The 18,875-nt window shown below is 39.4% G+C and overlaps 1 protein-coding gene across 3 annotated transcripts; it reads left to right on the top strand.

Moving 5' to 3' along the window:
* The first annotated feature begins 1,387 nt into the window (after positions 1–1,387).
* Positions 1,388–8,637, top strand: cenpx (centromere protein X). 3 transcript variants are annotated; one of them, XM_039667201.2, is made up of 5 exons: positions 1,388–1,525; positions 1,676–1,727; positions 2,655–2,708; positions 2,799–2,887; positions 8,472–8,637. In XM_039667201.2, the coding sequence occupies exons 1-5, from the start codon at positions 1,490–1,492 to the stop codon at positions 8,484–8,486; spliced, it is 246 nt and encodes an 81-aa protein (XP_039523135.2). In that variant the 5' UTR covers positions 1,388–1,489; the 3' UTR covers positions 8,487–8,637. The 3 variants fall into 3 exon arrangements, with proteins under 3 accessions (XP_039523135.2, XP_088985037.1, XP_088985036.1); XM_089128911.1 differs by having other exon boundaries at positions 2,643–2,708; XM_089128910.1 differs by having other exon boundaries at positions 2,628–2,708.
* The last annotated feature ends 10,238 nt before the right edge of the window (positions 8,638–18,875 follow it).

Below are 18,875 nucleotides of genomic sequence, written 5' to 3'. Positions count from 1 at the left end.
GAGTTTGAATGTGATAATAATGGGAACTATAATAATTTAGAACAGTGTCATAATTATTTTGATACATATGAGTGCTTCTGTGAAAAGTCTTTTTTTATGGCAATTTCCTCTGAATTTGTGAAGATTAAAATGACTTAAAATGGGATTGTTAATCTTAGCTCAGTCTTTGCAGTTAAAAAATGTATTCTACCAGTGGGAGCATTTCGTTTCAGTTTGTATTAAAGTATCCTCTTCAGATAATGTTATTCTCACATAAATAATTATTGAAAAGCCTGTTAAAAGGTTTTTAGGGGCATCACCTTGCTTAGCCCAGTTATCGTTTGCTTATGTAAATAAAGATGTTTTCATATTTAGTTGATAAAGTATTTACTCTTGCACGTTTCCCCCTAAAAACGAAAACAAAGACATAGGCTTGCGTGTGTTTCTAGGCAGAATGGCAGTAAAAAAAACTAGAGGTGGAATGACATGGGTATTTTGTAGAGCCTGTTCTGAGGAAAAATTACATTGCTTATCGCCATATTTCATATTATAGTGCCACCTAGAGTAAGATGGGTGTGTGTGTGTGTGCAATTGGTGCAAAACAAACCAAATCTTAAACATTCATAAAATCACAGTTTGACCTAAAAATATCAAAATTGAAAATACTGTGGAAACAAAGACACCTACATCTTGGATGCCCTTGATGTATAAAACGTATCAAAAATTATTTTCAAAGTGAACTATCCCCTTAAATTCATGACATTCCTGTCAAAACACAAAAGCGTTTCCATAGCTTGTGTCATTTTGAACAAGTAAAATAAATACAAAAGTTATTCCAACACTTACCCTAATTGATGGATTTTCATGTCTTAATCGTGTAAGAATGAACGTGGCCTTCAAACGTTTATGGATATACCCATAGACCATTTCACAAGATGTAAACAACACTGGTCCAGAAGCACTTCCTGTTTCAGTTTTTTAACACTACATACATGCTGGGATAAAATACAACCTACAGAACATTTAAAACTGAATCAAAAAGTTAAACAAACATCTTTAAGATGTTTTCTTTACATGTGAAATAAAGAAAACAGTTACAAACTGAAACAGGAAGTGCTTCTGGACCAGTGTTGTTTACATCTTGTGAAATGGTCTATAGATATCATATAGAGACTGATGTATCATATAGACTATGATGTCTATGGATATACCATGATGGGGAAAAATTAGAATGATAAACGAAAATGAAATCATGGCCAAATTTCAGGATGACAATGTCAATATTCACCAGGCTTACAAATGCAGCAGCAGAGTTGGATAACATTTGATTTTAAGTAAGCTGATATTTAAACCAAAATTCCCCATCAAATAGTATAAACGTTGTGTGATTTGGTGCTGTGCTTGTGCGCTAGAGGGCAACCGCCTCATTTACATACACCATCCAGCAAACGAAGAAGAAGCCGATTCCACCAGTGACGTTCCCGAGCCTTGATGACGACAGCGGGGAAGAATGGCAAACGCGGGAAATGAAATCGCGTTTAAAAAGGTATATTTCAACGACACATTTATCTATTTACGTCTTCGGGTCGTTAACATACATCTCATAATACAATAGCAAGTCGAACACATTTAGGTCACGAGCGTTTTCCATGACGCCACGGCTTTGCATTGATTCCTATGTATCCCTCTGTTTTAGGAGACTATTGCCAAACTGTTGACTCGCTCTTTTAAGGAGGACAAAACCAAAGGTGAGAAACGGGGTTCACCTGTCAATGTGGTGAAATGAGAGAAGCTGTTGACGTTATGCGTTTAAAACGTCCCTGCACGTCAAATTAAGTTTTGTTTCTTTCTTCCTCGTCGTCTTTTGATTAGAAAACCTGTCATAACGAAACGCATCATTATTGTTCTTAATTTTGATTGTGGCCTGGAGTGCTACTTACATTAATACGAAAATGAAACAAAAACCAAACCTTTAGTGTTCCCAGCTGAACATCTGACAGCACACGTACATCAGTGACGTATATTTGATGTGCCTGTTCACATCTGGAAGAAGTATTTTATTTTTATTTTTTTTCTTATCTGCAACACGTCCTTAGGACGTTTCCTGTCAGATGTCAAATAGACGTTTAGAAGATGTCTTTAAGATGTTTGTGATTTAGAATACAGTAAAACTGACATCTTAAAGACGCAAGATAGCACAAGATGTGATGTTTACATCCGGAAGACGTATTTTTAAGAGTGTTTGCTCATCTGCAAGACATCTATAGGTCGTTTCCTGTCAGATGTTAAATAGATGTTTAGAAGATGTCAGTTTAACATACATTCTAAATTGTTACATCTTAAAGACATCTTCTAAACGTCTATTTGACATCTGACAGGAAACGTCCTATAGACGTATTGCAGACCGTAATAACCTTTTTTACTATTGTTCTTTAATTCTGTGTTGGAATGAGGCGTTTATATAAATAAACTCTCAGGAAGTGTTCTGAGTTCAGTTTCTCTGGTCATTTTGGTGTATTTGTGAAATCTCCGAAAGCAGTGTGATCACTTGCAGCCGGTTCCAGTTCACTTTCACTGAACTGGTTTTGGTGTGTGTGTGAGGAGTCGGATACAGACAGACACATTGCAGCTACTTGTTCTCATGTCAGCGTTGGGTCATGAAGGTTTTCTTTCAGTCAGTAGTGATGCTGTCATCCTCGTGACGGAGATGCTGAAGGTGTTTGTTGAAGGTGAGAGACTTTAACTTTCACGGATACTGTGTGGTTTGGTTTCGCCCAGTATTAATGGGAGGACGGTGTGTGTGTGTGTGTGTGTCACAGAGGCGACGCGCAGAGCTGTTAAACAGGCCAGCAATGAAGACTGTGACACCGTCGATATTGAGCACTTTGAGAAGATTCTGCCACAATTGGTGAGTTTTGTCTGTTTTTACTTGTGTTTGAGATATCTGTTGTTATTTTTAAAGGGGCCGTATGATGCTCTTTAATGTTTTCCTTCAGTGTGTGTCGTGGATCTGTTTGTGCCTGTATACAATCTGCAGAGTTACAAAGCTCATAGTCTCCTGATTTACACTCAAACCAGACTTTATTCAGACCTCATTCTCACAGTAAAACATTTTATTTGCTAGTTTAGAAAATGGTAATACATTATGAGTTATTAAATCAGTGGATATTAGACTCTCACAGATGAATTATGTTGAATATCTGTCAGCTGTTAAATTTTAACTACACAATTAGATAATACCAGTTTAGATCAACCAATTACCAAACAATGCTTAATGTTGTTTAGTTTGTGTGTAAAAAGAGCTTTAGCAATTAAAGAAAAAACACTTAAGGATAAAAGATGATTGATCTTTCATTCTAAAAAAAATAGCAAAAAGCGAAGTGGGGAAATCACGTTATGAAAATATGAAATCATGTTATGAAATCAATGTTTTTCTCCAAAACGCATTGGCCACAATTATTGGCACCACTAGATTTTTTTTTATGAGTTAAGTATCTGTGATGTATATTCCCGTTAATGTTTACCTTCTTTAACACACTAGGGGGACTTGGAACATGAAATCGTCCAGTCATGACTTCTTGTTTTACAAGTTTAAATATGAGGAAACACAAATGCCAAATCCCCTTAATCATCCACAGTGATGGGAATAACGATAGATGTGTGTACAATGTTTCATGTTTCTGTTAGTAATGTATTGTATTAAGTGTACATTTCATTATAAAATTCTGATTTATCATAAATAATTGAACATACACATGTATTTTAAGTTCAGTTAAAGAGGGGTAGAGGTGGGGTCACATTTGAGCATTTAAAATTGAATTTTACGCAATAGTTACTTTCTTAAGTAACTAGTTGCTTTTAACATTTGTAACTGAGTAACTAATTTAGTTAGTTTTTGGAAGAAGTAACTAGTAACTTTAACTAATAACTTTTTAAAAGTAACTTGCCCGACACTGATCATCCATCACAATAAGTAAAACCAGAGAATATGGTTCTGATGTGCAGCAAAAGATTGTTGAGCTTCACAAAATACAAAGTGGCTGTAAGAAAATATCTCAATAATTGAAAATCCCCGCTTTGACCATCAGGGCAATTATTAAGAAGTTCAAATCAACTAAAGATGTTAGGAATCTGCCAGGAAGAGGATGTGTGTCTATATTGCCTTAATGGACGGTGAGGAGGACAGTTTGAGTGGCCAAAGACTCTTCAAGGATCACAGATGGAGATTGCAGGGATTAGTTTGAGTCTTGGGGTCAGAAAGCATTAAAATAATATATCAAACAATAATATTGGCACTTTACAGCCATTTCCTCCACCTCTTTCCACATTTTCTCAAAAAAACATCCCTGTACTGCTGCAGTGTGTCGAGCAATGCTTCAACCAAATTAACAGCTGTTCCCAAATCCACTGAAGGTGACTGGAGCATATCGGACAAAAATTTTGACTGGCCAAGTATTGTATTGTGTTGAAGGTTGCCAAAAGCCCGATAAATGTTAGATCAAGTTGTGCTAGTAAGCCTCGTGCTTCCACTGAGCGATCCCCACTACTGTCACAAATAATCTCCCGAAGAAGACGAAATACAGCAGGGAGCCTATCTGTCAAATTGCGACAGGCTGAATACCTACACGCCCACCTTGTGTCACTTAATTTTTAAAGTTGGCCACTGTACATGTCCTGCTGAATTTCAAGCCACCTTTTATGTACATATGAGCCAGATATGAAAGTGTAAAGCCTCTGAAGAACTGCAAAGAATGTATCTGCTTCAGGTACAGACTTAACACTGTCTACAAGTACTAGATTTAAACAGTGGGCAGTGCAGTGTACGTAAAAGGCATATTTTGCCACATCTTGGATCCTTTTGGAAACACCTGAGTGTCTCCCACTCATAACGGCAGCACCATCATAACCCTGCCCCACTAGATTGGTCCGATATTCGAGGCCATACTTTTCAAGGCACTTGATTATCATGCTGCTTAACCCTGCTGCATCTAGGCTCTTTAAAAAACTTTCATGTACAGTGCCATTGTAATAATATCTTAAAACCAGAGACACCTGCTCCTTTTTCCCTAGATCTTTTGTTTCATCAGCGATGACACTGAACACTTCACTTTCTTTAACTTCTTTGATTATTTCAGTCTGTACCATCTCTGCCAAGCATTCCAATATTTCGTTTTGAATCCCACGGCTAGTGTATTTAGAAATCCCATAAGCACTCATTCGCTTCTTTATAAGAGGATCATGTTTGGCTATCTCTTCCAAAATGGCAATGAAGTTCCCTTTGTTGTTTGAGTCCTCAGACTCTCTATGGCCTCTCTGAGAAATATTCTGTGTGGCTGTCAGTAGAAGAACATCAGCAATTGTTTTGATATACAACTGATTTTCTGTTGATGGAATCTAATATTTAGTAAGATTTAGTAATCTAATATTTACTGTAGTAAGATTTAGTAAGACTTTAGCAAGATTTAGTTTTAACAACATGCTGGTGCTGCTTCCATGCATACATTGCATTATGATGGTGCTCTGATTTAGAGTGAGCTTTAAAGCCCCTCTCCTTACACAAGGCTTTTTTCCAGTTGGAAAAGGCAGTTGTGGATGAGAAAACAGATGATTGTGCATTTGGAAGAGAGAAATGTCTGCAAGCATAGGGGAAATTTGTCATGGACTCAAAGTGCGTGGTGCAAAGTAGTAGCTGCCATTAGAAACAATAATACACATAGTAAAACAAATACCAACTAAAGACGTACATGTAGACTACACACACACTCAAGACACATATAATGAAAAACTAAAGAATAAATGAAATAAAATAACATACAATACTAAAACAACAAGCAGAACACCAAGTTATTGCACACTTCTCATTCCTCCTCGTACAGATCTAAAAATTTTGATTTCAAATTTTGATGTAGTTCGGTATGAAAGAGTATTTGTAACGGTTCATTCTGAACCTTCTGCCAGAAGGCAAGAGCCTCTCGTCCTCGGGAATTCATTCTCCCGAGTCGAACTTGGCAAGTCCGAAGTTTGCGTACTTGGTGAGAAACTACCAATATTGATCCGCGTTCTGTTTTCTATCATGGGACCGCACCGCAGCAAACGAGCTTTAGTCTGACATGCACTTCTCAAAAACTAAGATTAATTGAGTGAACATGGAGCACTTTTTCCCGTGAGCGGGAATTGAAAAACCGGAGTGGACCAGAGCGAAGTGATTACAGAATGCTTTGAGTGGAGAGAGAAACGTGCTTTCGCTCCACTCCAGGGTGAATACACATCGTCTTTCCTTAAAGAGTGACTAAAGTCTAAACCAACTTTTTTTTTAGTTAATGATCTGTAAGAATGGATCTTTAGTCATTGATTCGAGTAACTTTTTTGACATTTGTTTATAAAGTGTTCTATTTCTACAATATATAGTGTAAAAACGTGTTAGTGCTGCCCTATTCGGGTTGAACGGTGGCTACTGCAGTTGAATTTTCCTATTGGATGTTCTGCACTTCGTGACGTACGCAGGTTTTATCTCACCACGCGAGCTACGCCCTTGGCAGTATAAAAAACATCTTGTGTCGTCAAAACCACTGTAGCGAGTCAGGAATTGGAATTGCGAGTATTGAAAACGATCAGGATAGAGTGTTTTAGCATCTATTTTGTCCCCTCAATCTCCGCTGGGGTCTGCCCACTTTTTCAGCATTTTCAAATATAGCCAGTGGGTGGAGTCAGGCTCTGACCAGGGGTTTAGTTACCATTTAATTTAAGACCTATTCAAACTAAAATTAAGACATTTATCCCACTGTTTGAGAAATGAAAGTCTATTTACGGCCTTAAAATTATGAAAAGGTAATTTAAGACATAAGGACAGACGGGAACCCTGCAATTGATGGGTATCCGTCTGCCGTCATAGACTCGCAGAAATTAACGTAAATCCGTCGTAGTGACGGAGAACCTTGTTACATTCAGCCTCAGGACAGGAGCATAATAAATGTAATGATTAGCATCTTCGTCTGCTCTAAGAGAATACCGGTACATCGAGTCTGGTCGCACTCCTAACACTGAAAGACGGACGGTACTAGAGCCAGACCGATATATCGGCAGACCGATATTATCGGCCGATATTAGGCATTTTCCACACTATCGGTATCGGCAGTTATAATGGCCGATAAATGAATATTTCAAAAATAAAATAAAAACGGACGAAACACACTTGAACCATGTCTTGAGTGTTGGAGTTGTATAGTTTGTCCACCAGAGGGCACTCTACACCGTCCCTATTGACAACACTCGTTGAGTTGGTCACGATACATACATTGCTTGAATAACAATTAAAAGAACATCCCCATCAGTTCTCTTAACTCAAATAAGCATGACAAAAATTGTGACTTATCATGTCCAGTTTAAAAAATAAAAAAGTAAATAAATAAAATATCGGCCGATATATCGGATTTTAAAACCCAAAAATATTTGTATCTGTATCGCCCTTCAAAATCCTTTATCGGTCGGGCTCTAGACGGGACCAAACTCTTGCACTGCAACAACTCGCTAATCGAAAAAAGTAACTTAAGCTGTATAAAATAGAGCAACTTACTGTGTACTTTTTTCAGTTGGAAACCAATTGGCTCTCTATTCTTGATCTTCGTTGAGGAGCATCGTGACGCGGATTGTACTACAAACTGAAAGATTATGATTTTAATTTTTGAGCGACAGACAAGTAGAAGGGTGGGGGCACACTGGGGGGCCAATCAGTTTTCAGGAGGGGCCAGTGCCCCCATGGCCCCTCCCCTGTCTACGCCACTGTCCGAGGGTAACGGTTGCTTCACGAACAATTGCAAAGTTGCGTGCGACTGACACTAGGGGGCGAAATGCGACAATCGTATGCAAATGTCGCGTGCAGTGGAAAGGCAGCTTAATGCATACAAGTATTAAATTCTCTTTTTTTTAAATCTTTCCACAAATGTTTGAATGGTATCATTGTTTCCACATAATTGTTAAGCTATAAAAAACATATTTCACCTGATAAACAATGTTTCTTGATCATAATATAAGGATTTCTGAAGGATCATGTGACACTGAAGACTGGCGTAATGATGCTGAAAACTCAGCTTCGATCACAGCGATACATTACATTTAGCTATATGTTCACATAAAAAAATATATTAATTCACTATTACTTTTTCACTGGAGTTTTGATTAAAAAATATCAGCCTTGGTGAGCAGCAGAGACTTCTTTCAAAAACAGAAAACAATTGTAATGTTTTCAAAACCCGTCCTGTATATTCACGTCATTAATATTGAATTATTGAACAAACAATGGACAGTTGTTTCTCTAAAAGCTGACTTTCTTAAAATCGTACTTTTAAAAACATCACAGTTCTGGACAGTTGTCCGTGTTTCTGTGCTTTTCCTAAACCTTAAAATCCCCTCAATCTGTCATATTGCTTCATTTTGTGTGTTACATACTAGCAAAACTATCATGATTTCTGAGCACGTCTCATTTTCCTTTGCAGCTCCTTGACTTCTAGTCTCGCTGTGGAGACACCAGCAGATGGCGACGCAACCCAGTTCTGCTAAACACTCATCCTGGACTTCACTTTTGCATATTTACAGAATTATTTTGACTGTGTGTATGTATTACATGTATGACTAATAAAATGCTTCAATCTGTTAAACGTTGATATTGTTTAGCGGTTTATTTCTGTGCATGAATCGCTGGGTAACAGCGCTTTTATTATGGTCTGGAGTCTCTGTGGGCCACCTGTGCTCCGCTCAGCGGCAGGTGCTCCCAGCATGCTCTGCTCCGGCCCCCATCAAAGCCTCTCCAAGCAGTTGGAATTGATTAAAGTAATAAGGGAGGCAGCAAAGACCCTTAGATGATGACAAGTGGCAGGAAAAAGAAGCACCCCCTCCGGCCACTTTGAAGTTCCCGTCCTTCCCCTCGCTGTCCTGCATAGTGCTGCGGTTAAAGGTGTCACAGGGGTGAGAGGGCAACGGGCCGGAATGTGTGTGTGTGTGTGTGGAGAGAGAGTGTCAGCCTGTTAAAATTATGGCGACCACACGCATAGTTGTTCAGTTTTAGTGGAAGCATAACAAAACAAATTGGAACCGAGGAACATGACACAGGAAGAGAGGGGTGTAATTTTGAGGGTAAATAAACAAGACGTCGAGTCGCTCAAGGGGGCTCCCGGTCTTTCATCGTGTTGCTCTGATAATTGCGCTAACCTGCCGCCAGAGAGTTTCCAGTAGTGAATGAGGGGTTTGCTTGGCATGGGTTTGTTGTTGGGTAAGCAGAGCACAAGGAAAGATCAACATGTTGGATTTTGTTAGATCCTGTAGTTAAGGACAACAGCAACAAAATATTACTTTTATGTTGGATACAAGCCTGTTTGCTTACATTGGGGTTTCTATATTAATGGAAAGGCTCAAAATACTGGGATATTTCATAATTGTGGTTTACAGGTGTGAAAAAATCCATTTCTTTAGTGAATATACTTTTTTTCTAGTTATGTTCAGCTATGTAAGTAGCACAGTTGTCGTGAATACACCACTAGCTGGAGTACCTTGGTTTTATAATATATATATATATATATATATAAATTTAAATTTCATTAAGTAAAATTATTATAAAAGCCTTCCTTAAAAAAAATAGTCCCTGATCAACATGGCATCATGACTTTTGCGTAAACATACACGCCACTTTCAAGTCAAGTGCCGTGTTATCTATACGCATTTTGAGCTATCTATGCATGTCTACGCCGTGAAATGTCCGAGTGATTCCGCGTGTATGTACACGCCGTTCAATCTCCGAGCGAAACGAAGCAAAATGTAAATCTACAGCTGGGGAGCGATATTTTTTTTTTCCTAGGATGGTAGCCCAGACAGCAAACCGACATTGAATCAACGTGGAAACGACGTCTCTCATGACATTGAAGCAACGTTGATTTTGCTCATCGAATTAACGTTGAACCAACGTCAGACGCGGCATTCTTCAAAGCTAAATGAAAATCGAAAATTGGTTTGCTTTCATAACGTTGAAACAACGCGTTGATTTCAAGTTGATTTTCCGTTAGTTTTGAAAGAATGACGCGTCTGACGTTGGTTCAACGTTAATTCGATGAGCAAAACAATGTCAGATCAACGTTTCGATGTCATATTTCCACGTTGATTCAATGTCAGTTTGCTATCTGGGAGGGGAAGACTCATAAATGCTATTAACCCCAGTGACGGGGTTGGGGTAGGTCATTGTATATACAGTAATGTAACGTTACGTCAACGGCGTTCATAAACACGCTGAAAAGAGATTATGCGTGTTAATAGCACGCCAAAAATGGAAATACGAATTGGCGTGTCATACACACGCCATTTCATGAGATCAGTCTAACAGAAGTTACAGTATTTCTCCATTAGATGGAGACAAAGACTGTCTTTATGAGTCAGTCAGTAGTGAGGACTTTTTTATTGAGAGGACTATAACTTGTGAACATTGAAAAGCAATATACAAATGACAAATGTCAGGGCACGGAAAACCCCTGTTAAAAGGACAAGGTATTGCAGCGAACATTCAAGCAGATTTTTATTACAAATATAGGACCGACCTGAAGGAAAATGCATCTCTACTCTAAATGCAGATACACTCACTTATTCGATCTCTCACAGTTCTGTAGTACTCTATAAGCTTCAATGAACAATATCAATGAGAACAAACAAATGTTTACGTTGCTAAGAGTGGTTGTCAGGGGTGTCATGATAGCTGAGTGAAGCCAAAGTCCTTTTTATCGCTGACGTTTATAACAAACCAAACCGTTTGAAAATCGGTAGAAAATTGAGCAAGTTATGGTTAGTTAGAAAGTACACGCACCATTAAAACACAATGTTTTGAGTGAGCGTTGCGAGCTGCCTGTGGCAAGATGGCCGCCCGGTGCAGACGTCGACCTCCATTGGCGAGAAGCGCGGACGAGACATCTAGCCTTTATTGTGGATATCTATAATTACACCTGTAGCTTTAAATGAGCAAAAGCCATCCAAAATAAATGAATATCAATATTGTGTAATATAATACACGAGGTTTGCATGTTGGGCATAGTGAGGCAGCCGCTTTGTGGTGGATAAACTTCTGGAGACATGTACTGTGTGTTCAAGAGACTTTAGATTCTAGATTTACAAAAGGCATAATTCTACAAATTGTACGTTTTATTAATGCCTCTTTGATCGTGTAAATCATGGGCAATTATTAGTTACTCAATAGAGGAGTTTCCGAATTCCTAGTGAGAATTTTGGCTTTTTGGGACGCTCATCAGTCAATGCATGTGAAATGGCGTAATTTTGTGTCTGTTCCATTTAATGTATGCAATGGAGTCAGACATGGAAGCATTCTGTCCCCCTTTCTCTTTAATGTTTATACGGATGATTTATCGAAATTGCCAAACAGCTGTGGAACTGTTTGTATGGTCAGTAACACTATCCTCAACCACTTCATGTTGGTTGGTTATCTTCAGTCCATATAGTGCTGGCCTTCAACAGTTATGAGGATCTGGCTCCGATTTTGACTAGGGTTGGGTATCGTTTGAATTTGAACGATTCTGATTCCGATTCCTTGTTTCGATTCCGGTTCCTAACGATTCTCGATTCCGATTCTTTTAAGAGGCAGGGTCAAAAAAGTTTAGCTAACCTTGCTAACCAACGGCCTTTCTGAAGGAAATACTCCTTCTGTAAAAATACTCCTTTTGTCACAAATTTTGCATTTTGCCGAGATTTCTTTATTTTTAGAAAAGTGAAGCCACACTTTGGACCGACGACATAAGCTACTCATGTTCGACTCGCGTGGTTATGCCAACACTTCCGGTAGACGCTTCTTCGTTGGTGTTGTTCAGCGGTTTCTTCTTCCGCTCGGCGGACTGTGAATATCGAAACTAGGAATCGAAATTTTAACTTTTGAACGATTCCGGGAAAAACTAAAAGTTAGTCTCGGTTCCAATCGATACTTGATTCTCGATACCCAACCCTAATTTTGACATTAAATATAATGCGGAGAACAGTAATGTTATGATTGTTAGGAGTAAGGAGGACAGGAAACTGTTATTTCCTGAATTTTCTCTGTCTGGTATTAACCTGAAGGTATGCGGTGAGGTTAAATTTCTGAGACATTATATAACTGAGGATCTGTCTGATGATAGGGATATTTATAGACAGTGTCGTATGATGTATGCACAAGCTAATACTTTGATTCGCAAATTTTGTATGTGCCCTGGAGCTGTAAAGATGCCACTTTTTAGTGCATATGCATACTGCACTCCGATGTATGCTGGCCATTTGTGGCGGCGCTACAGAAAGAGCAGCATGCAGAAGCTCAATAGCTTATGGAACGAGGCTACGGCTTAAGGTGCCATGACGGAGTCATGTGTTCATTATCAAGTCAATTGACCTATGGCTAAGCCACGCCCCCTCCACTTATTCGGAAAAAGTGTCAACATTCGGGAACAGGCGCTATGGCAGCTGACATTTCACAGTACAACATGACATCATGACTTTTGCGTAAACATACACGCCACTTTCGAGTCAGGTGGCGTGTTATCTCTACGCATTTCGAGCTATCCGCGTGTATGCGTGTATGTCTACGCCATTAACGTCCGCGTCATTCCGCGTGTCTGTACACGCAGTCAAATCTCCAGTCATAAATGCCATTAACCCCAGTGACGGTTAGGTTTAGGGACGGGGTTGAGGTAAGTCATATATTTATATAACGTTAAGTCAACGGCGTTCATAAACACGCTGAAAGGCGATTATGCGTCTTGATAGCACGCCAAAAATGGAAATACGCGTGGCGTGGCAATTGGCGTGGCATACACGCGCTACTTCATGAGATCAGTCTGCACAGGAGGCAATTGGTGATTTTTGGAGACCGAAAGATTTTAAAGATAACGTTCAAATACGTTGTTGACTTTCTTGTCAGATGTAGACATTCTTGTTTGATTTAACCACGTTTAGTTGCTGTTGTCGTCTACCACATAACTTAATCCAGCGCAGACACATATCTCGGTTGAGATCAAGGGGGTAATCCATCGACCGGAAGTTGAAGCCTCGCGGGAGCTGCCATCTTGTAGCAGAACTTCACTTGCGTTAGCATTCCCATTGACTCCCATTCATTTTGGCGTCACTTTGACAGCGAATAACTTTACATCTGAGGCGTTTGAAGACTCCATTTGCCCTTTATTTGTTTCTAAAGAAACACGACAATGTATAAAATGCTCCATTACCTTGTAGCTTATGTTATGGCCCCGTAGAAGCAGTTTTAGTGAAAGTAGGCTAACGATTGCGTCATACCCACACGACTCTCTGTCGCACAGTAGAGAGATTACCGTATGGACATGAGAAGAAGCTCGCACGCAATCAGGGAAACGTGGAGGCAAAATGACAAAATAATTAATCAGAACACCTAGCAAAATTGTCTCCTTCTCCTAGCTCATGGACAGCTCCTACTCACACTCTTCGCCTCTGCATGTTTCGGAAGGGAATGATTCAGATTTCTCATGCCACTGCACTAGAAGACAGACGGGTTGCTCTCGTCACATTACGTAGTCAAGCTCTGTTTGAGTCTGCGCGTCAGGGACGGAAGTGCTAAAAAATCGCCAAAAACGGGCTTCAATCGCCTCAATGGAGTTCCAATGTGATCGCTCTGTCCATTTCTTTTACTGTCTATGGTTGAGATGTGGCTTGGGAAACTAGTTTCCAAGTTGCATGTACCCCATACATACCGTTTGACCATTTTAAACTTAAAATGACACGAAAAAAACGAATGAAAACCGACTAACTGCAATCCGTGGAAGCAGAGAATGTCCGACTGTGATTGGCTCATCACGTTTGGGGGCGTGGCTTAGCCATACGTCAATTGTTTGTCAGTGTTGGCGTACCCACCTGTTCTGCTGCTTTGCCCAATCATGTACAGATGTATGTGCAGGTTATCAGACTCTGCAAACAGCATAATTTCAACGTTGACGTATCCGGCCCTAAGTTCAGTCATGTACTCCTCTAGTATGTGGAGCCGTTGGCGTTTTAGCCTATATGTAAACCTGTGACATTGTATCCTTTTTTTTTTTTTTCTTCTTTTGTATTTGCATGTTACTTTATGTTTTGTACCTGTTTGTGGTTGGACCATGTGTGTCCTTAATAAAGCTTTGATGATGATGATAATGATGATGATTGTTACCTACCGTAATTATTATTTTTTTTACCTATTTTTTTTATCGGAATTATATCTCACTAAGAGCATAATTGCCCTTATTTGACCTATCTTGCATTCATTATTCCCATGAACTTAGAATTAACCTTTTTTTTTTTTTAGGTTTGTCCAAACGTGTCAGAGAAAAAAACTACTTTTTACCTCGGATGAAAAATACTTACACTGGAAATCATTAAAGAGATCCATCAGTACATGCGTATATAGCTTATTTACAATTTGTGGAAAAAAAGCTCCATTTAATAGCAAAAACATCTTAGTTTAATTACCTTGGGTGGTTCTGTCTTTCAAGAACAGCTTTGCTTACTTATATGAGTCATTGGGAGTCAATTCAAACAACTGATTATTCTAAAAGACTGTTAATTATGCTGGATTAAAAACAAATTTCTGATTCCGTTACAGATTTTTGTTCAGTACCACTCATCTGCAGTCTTGGTAATGTTGATTGCTTAATGTTATGAAGGCACTGAATTCATCGAAATTGATCACTTTCCACATCTTCATGGCATGTGTCTATTGAGAGAACCAAATTGTAGCCAGTCCGTTTTAGTGGCATATATGATCAATGCAACTCTGTGCATCTTAGTGGAACAAATTACCTCTGAAGGCAGCATTATTAAACATTTGAAAGTAGTTAAGACAAGAATGGAGGGGTGGGTTGAAAAGAGTAATGACTGAAAGCTTTTCTTGATCCTACATTAAAGACTGGGAGTGTCAGACTCTTTGGAGAAGCTCTGAGCGAGACAGAGACTGATCCGTCTCCAATTCGGCAGTAGAGCTTGGATGGGTCTACACATAAGTTAGTATTCAGGTCTGTGGTTTGTGAGCAGTGAATTAGATATGATGTTATGGACGCAGGAGTTACAGCGGCGTGGCATTCTGACTTGTCGGGAGATCAATCTTCTACAGTAGCTCCATGGGATTTCACCCAAAAGTTTCCCTTGGATATATGCGTAAATCTCATTAAAAACATAACACAGAGAACATCTTGATCGTTTTGTCACTTCTGGCAAAAACATTATCGACTGGAATAGTTGGACAGATGCAGGTTCCATTTGTGGTGCTGTTGACTACTAAAAAACCAAAAAATTCAACTCCTCCCTTACATTTCTTAAAGCGAGAACTTAAAGGAGAACTCCGGCGAACAATGAACCTTTGATCTAATAAAACATCGGTAAATAGTCAACCGTTCTCTGAGTTTTGTTTTCATGACAATCGAATGTAAAGAGTTTTATCTCTAAAAACTGTTTAGCGTATAATGCTAGTAATGGGGGCATTGACTAAGTAAAAAGAAATCGCTAGTTTATACCACTAACAAGGCTCAAAATAGCCCCACACTAACGCAGTAACATAATGAGGCTCCATACATGCAAAACGAAGCATTGAGAACTTTGTAAGTGTACAGACCGTTTAATAAGAAGATATTTTATGAAGACGGTTCATTTCGCGTATACAGACAGGAGCCATCTTAAAAAATAGTCTCGATAAGTCAAACCACGAACGTCGTGCTGAGTGATCAGAACTCTATGAAGTTCAACGAACTTCTGAACTGTAAGATGGCTCTTAAGGTGGCTCCTGTCTGTATGCGCGAAGTGAACTGTCTTCATAAAGTATCTTCTTATTAAACGGTCTGTACACTTACAAAGTTCTCAATGCTTCATTTTGCATGTATGGAGCCTTATCATGTTACTGTGTGAGTGTGGGGCTATTTTGAGCCTTGTTAGTGGTATAAACTAGCGATTTCTTTTTACTTAGTCAATGCCCCCATTACTAGCATTATACGCTAAACAGTTTTTAGAGATAAAACTCTTTACATTCGATTATCATGAAAACAAATCTCAGAGAACAGTCGACTAGGTACCGATGTTTTATTAGACCAAAGGTTCATTGTTCGCCGGAGTTCCCCTTTAATTTACAGTAATGCAGTTACAATAGAAGAAAAGGTTTCGTTAAAGCGGTATCTGTAGTTGAGTAAAACATTAAAGGAGTAGTTCACCTTAGAATTAAAATCTCCTAAAAAATTTACTCACCCCAATGCCATCCAAGATGTTCATGTCTTTCTTTCTTCAGTGGAAAAGAAGGTTACACTTTATTTCGATAGTCACTTTAGACATCCTAACTATAAGTAACTTTTCAACTACATGTCTAACTTTCATTAGAGTAGGCTGTAGTAGACAGTCGAAAATTACTTATAGTTAATAGAATGTTTAAAGTGGACTATCGAAATAAAGTGTTACCGAAAAGAAATTACGTTTTTTTGAGGAAAACATTTCAGGATTTTTCTCCACACAATGGACTTCAATGGTAACCAAATCGTTGAAGTCCAAATCAATGCAGTTTCAAAAGGGCTCTGCATGAAGCCAGCTGAGGAATAGGGTCTTATCTAGCGAAACAATCGGTCATTTTCTTTGCATTTAGTAACACAGTCTCATCCCAAGAAGTCATATAACTGACGTCTTGGGACGTCTTTTGACCATACGTCAACATCCGCCTTTTTAGGGTACCCTTAAACGTCGGTTACATGACAATCCCGGGCCGTCCTGACTGATCTCATGAAGTAGCGCGTGTATGACACGCCAATTCGTATTTCCATTTTTGGCGCGCTATCAAGACGCATAATCGCTTTTCAGCGTGTTTATGAACGCCGTTGACTTAACATTACATTACTGTATAAATATATGACTTACGTCAACCCCATCCCTAAACCCAACCGTCACTGGGGTTAATGGCATTTATGACTGTTCCCTTACCATCCTAGGGAAAAAAAGAGATGTAGATCTACATTTTGCTTCGTTTCGCGCGGACATTTGACGCCGTGTACAGACACGCGGAATCACTCGGACGTTAATGGCGTAGACATACACGCATACACGTGGATAGCTCGTAGAGATGTAGAAATGCGTAGAGATAACACGGCACTTGACTCGAAAGTCATGCTGCGCAAAAGTCATGATGTCATGTTGGGGCATTACGTATTACGTTACCTTTAACGTCAGTTAGGTGACGGGGTAGGTTTAGGGGTAGGTTTAGGTCTGGGGTAGGGTTAGGATCTGATAACGTCATCTAACCGACGTTTAAGGGTACCCTAAAAAGGCGGATGTTGACGTATGGTCAAAACGCGTCCCAAGACGTCAGTTATGACGTCTTGGAATGAGACTGCACTGCATTTAGCACTAACACTATTGACAGTGTTGTAGTTTTTGAGACAGGACTCAGTCTTGAGTCTGTGCCAAGACCATATTTTCAGGAACTCCTGTGCATTTGTTCTCAGACTTGATTTGGTCTCGTCTCGAGTTTTACAATACGCCTTATTCATGGCAGCGCCATCTTTGATTTTTAATGAGAATGAAAGCGAGGCTGTGAGGGATAGTCATGCATCTCTTCAATGGGCTGTACTGTTATTTAATGTGTTTTTGGATTGTTTTGCTCATGAAACACTGGAAAAATATCTTTCCAAGAAATGTCAGTTGACAAAAAACTCCCGACAATGTAAGCTGTGGAAAATTGTAAGTAATCTAGCCGCTTTATTCAGCTTTTTACAGCGGATGCCATTGGAAACACGGTAAGTCTATCCCTCACAGCCTCACTTTCATACCTGTCATGGCGCTGCTCTGAATAAGGTCTATACCGTGGATACGTTCTGTAGTGCATATGCTTCGCTATGTGCTGTCGTATCTTTGGATCCATGCTGTGGAGGTTCATGTGACACTGATGTGAAACCTGGATTCATTTACTCCAAAGAAAAGCATATTTACACTGTTTGAATCATTCAGACCATCTTCCGGTCTCTGTCTTGACCATAGACTGTAAAAAAAAGATGGACGACGCCCCTTCGCTCTCTTCCATTGGTCATAAGTGAGGCCGCCAGTATCATGATATGGCGCTGACATCTTGGGACTTGAGTCTGCGCAGAAGCGATCTTGGGACCAGCACGCGCAGTAGCGAGCAGGAAGTAAAGCGGTGAAATCGAGGCCCCACCCTCACTCTCGCAGAATCAATCAGAAGCAAATCAATCAAATAAAATAAGACAAAATTGAATTCTACAATTGCTTTCTTTATTGGCAGGTCATGTGTTCAGTTTTGCATAATTTAGGGTGCGTTCACACTTGACAGGTTAGGATGGAATAAATTCAACCCTGGTGAAAATTGAACACAACACGAACACAGACCAAAGACATCTAAATGAACCAAAAACAGGATATAATGTCACAAGATGTGACCCTAAAAAGAATCTCAAGCATACCAGAGCCATGTCTCCTCGCAGCAGATCTTGGTTTGTGTGTGTGATGGAGGAATCCCTGCCCCTGTTTTGACTCCTCTACACATTTTATAAGCTCTTCACGAGTTATCAGCTCCATCACATACCATGTACAAGCATATGATAACATGGGGATTGTTTTGAATGATTGACAAGTTCCGTTGCAAAATATACGTCATAAAAGCAGTTCATTAGATTCGATGTAAAAAATGACAGTGTGTATACTAACCAGGACTAAGGATGCATCAGAAATCGCATAATCTCTTGAGTAGGCACTTATTTTGATTAAAGGTTCAATATGCAAGATTGTTTCGCCACCAGGGGTCGCTAACCTCTTACAATAACAAAGGCGTATATTAATGACGTATATTCCACATTAAGCGGAATTATGGATCTTGTCGTCAAGCTGAGGGATCTTTTATG

Source organism: Pimephales promelas, chromosome 3 (genome assembly GCF_988280905.1).
Source record: "Pimephales promelas chromosome 3, fPimPro1.hap1.1, whole genome shotgun sequence".
Classification (NCBI taxonomy): Eukaryota; Metazoa; Chordata; class Actinopteri; order Cypriniformes; family Leuciscidae; genus Pimephales; species Pimephales promelas.
This window is presented reverse-complemented; position numbering and strand designations above follow the sequence as displayed.